We start from the raw sequence: 13,515 nt of genomic DNA on the forward strand, positions 1-13,515 counted from the left end.
TATATATATACATATATATACACACACACACACACACACATATACAGAAGGTGGCAAAGTTACGTCAGAGTAGAAAAACAGAACATGAATACATACACATGAAGAGAAATTAGAAACTAACTTACAAGTAAATATATTTAATTGCTAATTACCATAAAATATAAAAGTCCTTACTAATTTTTTTTCCACAACATGTAGTACATAAATGTGGAAGTTTGAAGATACCCATATCACAGCAGTTATTAAAACAGCGACTCTACTCGTAAAGGCAGGAGCTGCTAGTGAATTGTTAAAATGTCAAATAGCTTCACTATTACAAAAAGTCACGACACTTAAAACGGTTCCACATGGCTGACTCACCTTCAGAGTTAGTATAGATTTCACATTTATTCAGACCTATATATCTTCTTCATTTTTGTTTTGTATTTATCCTGTGAATAGCTAAATTATTTTATCACACACAGAATATTAAGTCCCATAACACTACTCAACCCTTATCATTTGTTGCATAGTAAGTGCACCCATAATACCACTAGCACAACCAAAAATAATACAAATAATAAAAATAGATTGTTGCCTAAAATAGCATGACCTGTGTAGCTTAAGTATAGCAGTTGAAAGAGTTTCTCTTTGGGAGTTCAATGCCTTTTGTCATTGTCAAAAGACAGGACTGAAGCAAAATCATAATATTGTATAGTAATGACATCATCATCATCATCATCATCATCATTTAACGTCCGCTTTCCATGCTAGCATGGGTTGGACGGTTCAACTGGGGTCTGGGGAGCCCGAAAGCTGCACCAGTCCAGTCAGATCTGGCAGTGTTTCTACAGCTGGATGCCCTTCCTAACGCCAACCACTCCGAGAGTGTAGTGGGTGATTTTATGTGCCACCGACACAGGTGCCAGACGAGGCTGACAAACGGCCACGCTCGGATGGTGTTTTTTATGTGCCACCGACACAGGTGCCAGACGAGGCTGGCAGACGGCCACGCTCGGATGGTGTTTTTTATGTGCCACCGACACAGGTGCCAGACGAGGCTGGCAGACGGCCACGCTCGGATGGTGTTTTTTATGTGCCACCGACACAGGTGCCAGACGAGGCTGGCAGACGGCCACGCTCGGATGGTGTTTTTTATGTGCCACCGACACAGGTGCCAGATGAGGCTGGCAAACGGCCACGATCGGATGGTGCTTGTTACGTGCCCACAGCACGGAGGCCAGTCGATGCGGTACTGGCTACGGCCACGTTCGGATGGTTTTCTTATGTGCCACGTGCCACCGGCACTGGTACCACAAAGATACAAATTCCATTGATGTTCATCTATTTTGATTTGTTTTGATTTGATTTGATTTGATTTTCACTTGCCTCAACAGGTCTTCACAAGTGTCACAAGAAGGAAGGTATGCACAGGTGGACTGACTACGTCCCAGGTAGGGGCCATGGGTTATGGCCTGACTAGTCTTGCCGGGTCTTCGGATGGTGTTTTTATGTGCCACCGACACAGGTGCTAGATGAGGCTGGCGAACGGCCACGATCGGATGGTGTTTGTCATGTGCCCACCGCACTGACTACGGCACTGATGGATTTCTTGTGTGCCACAGGCACTGGTACCACAAGATCTGAATACCAAACCTCTAGTTTCTGGAGGTGTTAACTTTCTGGTTATAAGTGAATGGCAAATGAGAAAAATAACTTTTGCTGAGATTTTATCTAAGCTTATTCAGGAAATATTTTTTTTACTACTTCACTTTAATTTTTCTCTCATTGCTTGGGCAGGGTGATTTATATTATTGGAACAGTTTTTTTTTTTATAGATAGATGATAACCATTCAATTGTGAAATATGAAATCTGTTTCTAAGAAGCATTGAAAGAGTCTCCATTTTGATAATTCAAGAGTGTCTCAAGGATGAATTTGTTGTATATCATTGTGGTTAATGGTAGAGCCTCAAACCCTCAATGCTTTTTGGCTGGGAATGGCATACAATACAAAGCATAAAACATCAATCTTCAGATTTTGAAGGATAGAAGGCTCCACTGACAATTCTCTAATTGGTCCCTGCACTTCCTGTCACTGGCCCTGCTTGCTTAGAGGTACATCATACCATCAACCAGTATTTTATTCATAAAAGATTTCTGTGCTGTTGAAATGTGGGCACAAACTAAGAATGTTTCATTTGCAACTGAAGGATGAGGTATAGAAATGGAAGAGATGGGCTCAGTATAATAGGCAACATCTAAAACCCTGATCATTATCCAATTAAAGTCCATGTTATGTTGAATCATATTGGCCTGATCTGTCCTATAATACAATTCACCAAAGACTCCTCCTGGGCACCAGTTTCCATACTTTTCAGGACATGCATTATTTCAATGGTAGGAACTTCAAACTTTGGAATATATTTTCATGACTATCTATTGCTAATTACAACTAACATCTAACAAGAAATATATCATGCAAAAATAAAGTCAACATCAACCACAGCATTTCCATTCGAGAAATGTAGAGCAAATAAAAATTCTGTAGGGAGTACAGCACGGTTCATTTCCAATCCAGCAACAAAAGTAGGAAGACAATGTTAAGTAGAGAAGAGTCTTTAGATTTATTAGGGAGAAACAACCAATCTAGTGTTGATGAACAGAGATAATACACCCAGGCACTTGACAATTTTCTCTCTGTTGTCACATATTGTTTCCACTGTAGACATTGTAAAATTTAATGTTTTGGCAGCTTAGTCTTATTTCTGCATTGTCTTTTTAAAACATCAAGTTTTGTACCCAGTTTTGAATCTTTTACAGTTCCTTTTTGCACTACTGTCTACTGATCTACTTGATAGCTTTTTTCCAGACATTTTAAATTGAAGGTAAATCCAACAGCAGCATTAATTAATTATCCACAATAAATATGTAGTAAAAAAATTGTGAGAATGGAAAATTGTCATATTCCTATTGATGCAATAATGTAAATGAGACGAAAAGATGAATGAAGAGAAAGTACTATATGATTACAGCAGTTAACTGAAGATTCACCAGATTTTGTAAGCAATTCACCCCTTGCACTTCTGACTTAAGACATAAATACACAGACACACACACACTAATGCAAACACTCATAGACACAATGACACATACAAACTTATGCACACATGTGTTGGCATACATGCTGATATCTGTTGTGGCCAGCTGGATTCAAAAGCTGGTGGGTTGAGAGTAGTGATGACGTGGATTACATTGGTTTAGACGTTTGTGATGGTGAGTGGATAATGTTGGTGCTGTGGTGGTTATACTGTTCTTGCTAATTGCGTTGCAGCTGTTTAGTCTCAAGTCAATCACAGACCTAAAATCAAAGACATTTCATTCAACTTTCAAAATACACTAGGATATGACATTATATGTTTTTATTTGAAATGGATTTGCTTATCTATTTCATGGTCGATATTACTGTTGCAGTCAGTGGTTGTGTTGGTGTTGATAACAGAAACACACACACACACACACCCATATTATTATGTCATGGATATTGTGTGTGTGTGTGTGTGTGTACAATTTTTCAAACCATTAACTATATACTTTGATCTTAACTGAAACACAAGTGGCCATTGAGCTAAGATGAAAGTGTAGTTTTAAATTAACAATTCAAAACTATGCAATACAAATTTCCACAAGAGTGAAATTACAGATTGCATCCTGAAATTTATGGTCATACATCCTAATTTTTATAAGAGCAAAATCCTGTAACCTGAGGTAGCCATATTGTGAGAGATGCCAGTATGTCCCATACCTATTTGAATTAACCTAAAGTTTACATTATATATATATATATATATATATATATATATATATATATATACACATATACTAGCAGAAGCACCTGGCGTTGCCTGGGAATGAAATATTTCCTTATATATTGGAAGAAAAAAGCAAAATATGTTGTATGAAATTTGCTATTCTAAATTCAATTTATTCTTCAATTGGGTTACAATTTATTCTTTAATTGGGAAATAAATTCTGAATTATCATTAATAATAATAATAAATGAAAATATAAGATTTACCACTTTTATGAAAGCAGATAAATTCTACCATATATGTTGAAGGAAATTATGTAAGAGCTTCTGGGTAAGCAACATTCTTTTTTTTCCTGGTTTGGTGCATAGACAAATAAGTCTTGCAAACTACCTGCCCTTGAGTAACCAGCATAAAGTTGACCATGAGAAAAGCAAGCCAGTAGATTTCAAAGACTGAACTTGAGCTTTATTAATAAACATTGCAAAGCAAAGTTGCACTGGGAATTGTGTTCATTTGAACTCAAATGGTATGTCTGTTGGTTTGATTGGAATTGTTGGAATGAAAACCTCTTTCCCAGTGATGATGGTAGCTTCTGTTACATTAGGTGATAATGTCTTTACAATCAATGTTTCTTAGAAGCATTATTGGAACTCCTACCTTCAGAAAAAGTTTATGTAGAGGAGTTTCAGGTGGCTCAAGAGAACTAAGTAACGCTGTTGCGTAATGGACAGCTTGATTTTCATCAAGGACTGAATCCACTGATTTGTACTTCTTAAAGACTGTTGGAATCTTATTCATTAATTCATGGTTAATCCTTGCTACTGTCTCATTTTTTGGAGCAAGAATTGCCCTTTCACACAATGTGAATTATAATTATTACTTAAGGCTGGAAATACCCTGTACTTTAATTCAGCTGGGGAATTCAACATGATAGCAATATGAGCCAAATTGATATCACCATTCCCATCAAATGGTTCTTTCCCATTTCCTAACTGGAGGAGCCAGGTTGAAAACTGTTTTGCACATTGGTCCCCATGGAATAAAGCTCGCACATTAGTAGTGAAGGAGAATTTCAGTACTGTGAAGATTTAATGCATGCTTTTATTTCATCAGATCTTGTTCATCTCAGAATGACTGATAATGTCTGTCTGAAGTCTCTTGGTAAAACTAATGTAACTCCTTCCATAGATTTATTGTTGCCGCTGATGTCCCGTAAGGCAGTGCTACTCAAACTGGTGGTCCATGGACCAGTGCTGGTCTACGAGCCATCAGCTGCTGGTATGCGGTGAGTTTCCAGGAAAGAATGAAACATAAAATGCTTATAAAATGCTTATATAATATAGTATTATTTGTTTACAAAATAAATATAAGATTTTTTTTTAAAATGATCAACTTTTATTATATTCATTGTATATATTGTTTCCAGTATAAATTAATATTACTAAGAAATATTACCGGCCCCTGACACACTGGAAAAAAAACAAAAACCTGCTGGTACACCACATCAGATAGTTTGAGAAGCTCTGCTGTAAGGTCTTAGCAAGAGCTTCCATTGCACCTCTGTATGACATGGTGCATTCATCCCAAATGATAAGGTGGCATTGGCACAACACTTCTGCTGAACCTGAATCTTTGCTTATGTTACAAATCAGACTGTCACTTGTGACCAGGTTTAGTGGTAATTTAAAAGCAGAATGAGCTGTTCATCCTCCTGGGAGAATGGTGGCAGTAAAGCCAGATAATGGTACAGCAACTGCAATTCTTTTTTGTTGCCTTACCTTGGAGAGAAGCAATGTTACAAATATTTTACGTGTGTCACCAGGAGCATCAAGAAAGAAAATTCCTCTGTTTTTTCTGCGATTGTGGAACACCGCATGCACACACACACACACACACAGAGATACATAGAGTACCAAACATCAGATGAAATGGACAGGTGTGTGTGTGTGTGTGTGTGTGTGAGAGAGAGAGAGATGAGAGAGAGAGAGAGAGAGAGAGAGAGAGAGAGAGAGAGAGAGAGAGAGTGAGTGAGTGCCATTTAGACATCGCTCTCTCTCTCACACACACACACACATACATACAAAAAAGATGTATGCATATGTATTTATGCATGTACATATACATGACAACACATCCCTTCACTCACTCACACACACACACACATACATAAATGTATACAAATTAAAAAATCTTTACGGAAATTAACGAAGTGTGCGAGTTCAAGCAAAATAATGCCCATATTCTTTGGATGCCCCATGTTGAATCGCAAAATATTAATGTGATATTTGTGTAATAACGAAATCAAACCTCTGTGTGTGTGTGTGTGTGTGTGTGTGTGTGTGTGTGTGTGTGTGTGTGAGTGTGTGTGTGTGTGTGTGTGAGTGAGAGAGAGAGAGGGGGGAGAACATTGCAAACAATGAATGAGATAAACATGGAATGAAAAAATCATATAAATAAAAGCACATTGAAAACTATTTTGAACTGAATATTCAAATTTGTGAACTTAGTAAATATTTCTTTCAGTAATCTATCGTAGTTGTTTACAAATAGTGAATTAAAACTTGAAATGAAAACATTAAAATAGAGTGAGAGACTTCACTGTTCTTATGTCAATACTGGAAGTTGACAACAAAAATATCTTGGGCCCAAAGTCACAATCCCAGAGTGAAACACAGCACAGGATCTGAGAATTGACATGAGCAATGATGCATCATTTCATGTACATATCACCAAGATGGTGGCAATGTGCAAGCAAATGGTTGGCTGGATTCTGAGAACTTTCATAACAAGAGACCAGGAAACTATGGAGAATATTTGTTCTCGGCCATCTGGACTAATACTCTTAACTATGATTACCCCACAGTGTCAAACTAACAGTGGAACTTGAGGCAGTTCAGCAGTACTACACCAAGAAGATTGCATCAATGACTGAAAGAATTGTGACACTACACCCTGGAGTGAAGGCAGGAGAAATATGTGGTAATATACATGTGGAAGATTCTAGAGGAACCAGCACCAAGAGTAATACCAGTTTCCAAACAGCATGCCACTGCAATGTTCTAAAGGTCCTATCCATCCAGCTAGAGTGAGAACCAGGTCCTGCCATCGTTTGAGGTTCAAAGACCCACAGATATTTAGTATCTTGTCAAAAAACCTGAAAGATCAATGTGAAGTTGGGGTAGAAGTTTCCAAGAAGCACCTTGTCTTTCTGTTGTCCCAGATCTCAGATGAGCCTACATCATGGAAAGAAACTCAAACAAGGACAGTAATATCAAACTCTCTTCTTCACCAAAAGCCAACCACATAAGATTGGCCATTGAAAAAGTGACTATACTGGTGATGCACCAGCATGGCCATAGTCTAACCCAATATGCAGGTAGAACCAAAAATCTTGTGATTATGTACTGATCTCTGTATCCACATAAGCATGCTTGTGTTTATGTAAATATTACAATTTGTTCATCTCTAAAGATGAGGCTAATAAACCAAAAATTGATAATCCTTTTAACAATAACTCATTTCAGACATTTAAAAAATTCAGTGCAAAGTATTATGCAATTTAGGACAAATATTTCGACAATTACATGCAAATATAAGTTAGGGTTAACAATTTTAGGTTTATTATAGTGTGTCTCAATAATATATACATACAAGGAAGGATAAGTTACAACTGTATGCATTATATGAAAGCCTTCAGGTCAATAATTAATTGCTATATAATTACAATTGCAGTGTACAAGCCATTTAAAAGCACACAAAAACCATTAGATTCACTTCAACATTTAAATTTAATTTGTCAAAATATTTTTGTCACTTTGAAACCACAACCTGTTCACTGATAAAATTCCATGCTATATCACAAAATTTTGTCAGTGAACAAGTCGCGGTTTCAAAGTGATGAAAATATTTTGACAAATTAAATTTAAACGTTGAAGTGAATCTAATGGGTTTTTGTGTGTTTTTTAAATGACTTATAAACACCTTCCACGCTGCAATTGTTTTTGTTTCAGCACACGATCTCAGATCAGGTCATTTGCTATGCAAATAATATATCTCCAAAATTTAAATAATTATCTTTGCCTAAATTGTAAAATCAAGTAAGAGAAAACATAACAGCAAATGATATTTAAGGTGTAAGTTCCAAGGTGATCTTAGCTTTTCATCTTTCCAGAATGCATAAAATAAGCACCAGTCATGTATTAGTGTCTAAATTAACTGACCTAAAAATGTAAAGCCTTCTACTGTCTATATTAAAAATTATTATTTACAATATAAATGTGAGGTTATACACAATATTGTAGTATTTCTTAGTGTTTATCAAATTCTATGCAATGTAAGTAGCAGTAGCAGCAAAACATACACATTCTCCTTGGCAGAAACTATGTTGATATAAAAATCACAAAAATAGCTGTGAACCTGTTAAGAAAAAAACATCATCAGTACAAGTCTACTAGTTATACAAGCAGCAATAATTCCAAGAAAATCTTGGAATCCACCGTCATAGATCACCAAAAGTGGTAAACTAAAGGTATTGAAGTAGTGAAGAATAATAGTAGACTAAGCACTGCTCAAGGAAATAGTAGTTGGTAGTCAGCCACAGTTCAGACATAAACATCTAAAGTTCTTTCATAGTTTCTTTCAATTAATACAACTACAAATATTAAAAAAAAACAAAAACAAAAACGAAAAGCTGAAAATATTTATAAGTCTGTCATCTCATATGTTTTAGAGATTTTTGAAAAAGTAAACTGAGAATAGTAGAAAGATAGTTTTTTTTTCTTTCTAAATTGAAAAGGATGTGTAGTCCCCGTGCTCCTTTAGAGAGCATCCAAGACTGATAGCAGGACAGTATCCTCAAAGCAGAAGGTAACATATCAAACTAGAGAATAAAGCTAAGAACAAAGTGGCCACCACTAAAGATAGTCAAGGGCCAGGTAGTAGTGATGTTGAATTGGACAATAGTTTCAGTCAAGTTTATTAATTAAATTCCAGCTTCTGTCAACAAAACAGAATTAGTTTTCTTATTGACAGGTAATCCCGCCAACTTCCCAAAGAATTACAAAAACAAATAAAGAACTCTTTTTTGCAGTAAATCTACTCAAGTGAAGAATAGATGAAATAAAATTTTCAAAATCTAGCAAGAAATATATCGATCATACTATCACCAAAATAATGTAGCATGCTGTTAAAAGAAAGAAATCAAACTTTGGTTTAAAGGTAACATTCTTTTGTGATAAGCGCGGAAAAAAGAGGGAGGAGAAGAAGGAGAAAAAAATCCCTCATACTTACTTTAAAAGACTGTCCTACTTAATGGCAGAAAGGGCCGATGTTAAACAACACGAGCTGATTAATGGTTAAAAAGATTTGCTTTTGTTTTTAGAAGTTACACCGAACTGCAGGTTCACAGTTAATTTCTGTGAAGAGATACTAATGTTTAGAACACAATAATGGGAAAGAACGATAGCAAAATATCGAAGAGAGTTTGATAAGCTTTGCTACAAGTACTATGTATTACATACACAGACACACACACTAGCAGTAGATGTTCAACTAAAAATATGTGGGTGTTTATGAGTGTATTCCCCCCCCTCTCTCTCTGTCTGTCTGTCTCTCTCTCTCTGTCTCTCATACACACAGTTATAGTAGTATGCATGAAAAACAAAAACAAAGTAGAAATGGTGATGAGAGGGGATAGGGGCAGGTGAGACTACAGCGATTACAGACCTGTTCACCATATATGTTGGTAAAATGATGAAGAGGCTTGCAGTAAGACAGAAGGAAAGGATGGTGGGTTAGGTTCCATTGAAGTATTTGGTAGGAGTGGTGATAGAATGACAGAATAGGAAAGAAGCAATTAGACATAACTTCAACATAAGTAATTACACTTGCCCCTCCCTCCTCTGCCATAACCACAATTACCAAAGACAAATGACTATGTAGTAACAACTGTTCTAGTGTGGAGGACACTATATAATAATTAGCTGATGGGGGTAGGGGGTGATAAGGAGACAGGGAAGGAGGTAGAGTGAGAAAGGGGAGACTGAGAAAGGAGAAGGAGGAGAGTGAGAGAGCAAGAGAGAATGAAAAACGAGCAAGAATGTAAAGGCCTAGCCCATAGGTGAGGTACCAGTTTGACACCCTCTATCAATATGTTTTGACAAACTTCAGACTAGTTTATACACATTCCAAACTATAAACAATAAATTAGCTTCGTCTCTCACTCTTTCAAAATGCCTCACATTTTCATATTCAGCATGGGCAAATATCATTTAACTGCTTTAATATCAACCTGCCTGAGATCACCTCTGGTTCTTTAATAAACAAAAAGTTTTCAAGTGCTTAACATTTAAATTAAGCTTTTATCGTTTTATGTAACAACCTTCCTTTTATGTTTCAATACTGACTGGACCCCTTTGCAACAGCATTTCTTATGTAATATCTCGCTTATCACTTAAGTGGTTTTGAAAACAATCAAGAAAATTTAGTCAAATAACTTTTCATTACAGAACAGGTATTTGGAATTTTAAACAAGGTTCTAAGGGAAGATATCCGTATTATCTTTTATCTTTTACTTGTTTCAGTCATTAGAGTGCAGCCATGCTGGGGCATTGCCTAAGGGGATTTTAGTTGAATGAATTGACCCCAGATTTTATTTTACTTTTTAAAGCCCAGTACTTATTCTATTGGTCTCTATTGCTGACCTGCTAAGTTACGGGGATGTAAGCACACCAACACTAGTTGTCAAGCAGTGGTGGAGAACAAACAAAGACACACAGACTGGCTGCTTGTTTCTCTGGGATTGTTCAAATTGATGTAGACACCGCTGATGAGAATTCAATAAGATTTGAAAATCGATTAACCCTTTAGTGTTCGCATTATTCTGCCAAAATTAATGCTTTTTTATCCAAATTGTTTTGAACTAATCAAGCATTATTCTTGTAGCTATGAGATTTTGATGAGGTAGCTGTTAATTTTTAAAACGGTATTGTAGGGTTGGTGTGAGAGACCAGATCTAGCCAGTTTGAACATAAAACAGGCAGAATACTTCTGGCCGGATATGGCCGGTTTAAATGCTAAAGGGTTAAGGTTGTTCGTCATTTCTTTTCAATCTATGGAGGAATAGTTAAATTAGCCCTGTTTAATTATCTACTATATAGGTTTTATGACAGGCTTCTTTCAGTTTCTGTCAATCAAATTTTTATATCCCACCACAGGTTGGTATGGATAAATTATACAGTGGAGGATTACTCAATATGTTCACATGACATACTTTGCTTTTTCTTTACTATAGGCATAAAGCCTTAACCCTTTAGTGTTTAAACCGGCCATATCGGGCCAAAATTGTCTTCCTGTTTTATGCTCAAACCAGCCAGCACTGACCTCTCTCACCTATCCTACAAAGCCATTCTAAAAGTAAACAGGGACATCATCAAAATCTCAGAGTTACAAGATGCTGTACAATTAATTTAAAACAATGTGATTAAACAGGCTTTACATTTGACAGAGTAATCTGAATGCTAAAGGGTTAAATATAGAAGGAACACCACAAGGACAGACAATACAAACGTGGGGTACATACTACAATTAGCGAATGAATTATGAGTTAAGGTATTAACTCTTCAAATATCATCAATGGTGGTAGTTCATCATATCGAAACCGTAATGGTGTATTATCTATCCTACTTCCAAATATTTCTTTCAATCTTGCCACTCTTTTGTCTTCCTCTAACACTGCTTTCATATTTCGATTCGCTTCCTTGTCTGCCAGCTTAATTCTTATCACACCTTTCATTTTGGCAATTCTTTTTTCTATTTCTACACCATCACTCTTTTGTATTTCCCTTTTCGTGGCTTTCTCGGCTGCATTTCTTCACTCTCTGCCCATATTGCTGGTGTTTCCATCTCTATTTGTTGCTTGCTTTCTAGTCTCTTCTGTCTTTCCTCCTCTTTACTTGTTGAAGGCTCTGGCCTTTGTGTTTAATCTCCCATTGCTTCCTCATTTTTTTTTTTTTTTCCTTTTTCTTTTCCTCCGCCTTTCGTTTCTTTTTAAGTGGAGATTTGCTATTTCCTCTCTTCTCTACTACAGTGAACTCTTCTTCCTCCTCTGCTATTACAATTTCTTCTTCCTGACGCTCTTTCTCCACAACCTCCTGTTCGTGTTTCTGGGGACACTTGGCCTTCATGTGACCCCTTACTCCACATTCAAAGCATATTGGGGGTCTACTTTCCACCATGATTCTCAGTCTGGTTTCATCTGGTAATATAATTTCGTCGACAATTTTGTGGAGGTCTGGTAGGCTGATATGGACCATTACCTCTAGGCCACCAGTTAACCTCTGCGGTCATCGACATTTTAAGGATTTCTGCATTTTCTTCTGTATTATAGAGGATGGCTGCAACAAGCCATGCCTTGTCAATTTCTGGTGGCACCTCCCTATCCTCACTCTGGCTGCATGTCTGCCACAGTAAGTAGGTAACAATGCCCACTGCACTGATTTCAAGGCTACGGTGGAGTATCTCTTTGCATCATTCTCATTAACGAGGCGTACCTCCACCGTACTGAACTTTTGTCCTCTGCTGTAGAACGTAGTTATTTCTTCTATTTCCTTTAAGCATTTCTCTATCACTTCCATGGCTTCTATCTCCACCTTCTTTGACACTATATTCAACATTCTATAGGTAATAATTTTTCTTTCTGTATTCTCTGTCACTTCTTTCGGGGGTGTCAGCCTTAGGTATCCTCCCTCCTTCTTCAACAAAGTATTAAACTTCTTGAAGTCTCTGTCCTTTACTTCCAGTTCACATATCTGCAGTAGCTCAGCTGTCAGGCTTTTACCCGTCACTGCAGCATAACTGCTTGTTTGAACCTGTGTATTCATAATTACATTGTTTACTGCTTCACCCATAAATGGGGAAGCCAAATAAAATTTTCAACAAATTCAAACAATCACAATATTCAACAATTCAGTAACTGAAATTAACAAAACAATAACTCACATGTGAGCGAAATCAAGACACAACAATGACGTACTTCACGAGACTACCAAAACGCTCTCCATGAACTACTAATGATCTCTACTCTTTATAAGAGTTCAGCTAGTCCATTCTTCCAATTCCTCAGGGGTGTCAATGACTCTCACCACATCATCTCCCCCTTTGAGATTGACTTCCACTGGAAGTTAATATTTTTTTTTATTTATTTATTTATTTTATTTTCTAGTATCTTTTACACAATATCAGCCTTTTTACACAGTATTGGCCATGCAGTGGGGACTGAACTTGAAACCATGTGGTTGGGAAGCAAACTTTTTACCACATGGCCATACCTGTGCTAGACCATTTTAAAAGAAAATGTTTTAAATGAAACAGACAAAAAATAAAAGTAGTTAGCATTAAAAAGATTAACATATCAATATAAAAGTTAGGTATGGCTGTACCTTTTCTTAAGGCTTACAGTCACTCAAAGTTATGGAGAAATAGACTTGTCCAAAAGTATTAAGTAGTGGAACTGAATCTCTAAACTTGAGATTGAGGGGTAAATTGTTAAATACTTGGCTTTGTACACACACATACACATGTTTGTATATATCATGAATAAATAGGGATAGATTATCCAGGTGAGTACCATACAAGCACTCAGTTATAATTCAGGTTCTGGTTAACTGCATCAAGTTGTAAGGAATACCTAATACTACTCAAGATGAGCAATACCACAGTAATTCATTC

At 36.6% G+C, this 13,515-nt stretch overlaps 1 protein-coding gene across 12 annotated transcripts in view; it reads right to left on the reverse strand.

The window, feature by feature from the left end:
• The window catches only part of LOC115216500 (phosphatase and actin regulator 1), a 343,004-nt gene that overhangs the window by 73,308 nt on the left and 256,181 nt on the right, over positions 1-13,515 (reverse strand). The window contains exon 1 of one of the 12 annotated variants that reach the window (XM_036506371.1): positions 175-244. The exons of the other annotated variants lie outside the window; for them this stretch is intronic. Coding sequence (XP_036362264.1) covers positions 175-229 — 55 coding nt within the window. The 5' untranslated portion in view covers positions 230-244. Of the gene's footprint in view, positions 1-174; positions 245-13,515 lie in introns of those variants that run through there. 12 annotated transcript variants of the gene reach the window in all.

This window comes from Octopus sinensis, linkage group LG10, assembly GCF_006345805.1.
Source record: "Octopus sinensis linkage group LG10, ASM634580v1, whole genome shotgun sequence".
NCBI lineage: Eukaryota > Metazoa > Mollusca > Cephalopoda > Octopoda > Octopodidae > Octopus > Octopus sinensis.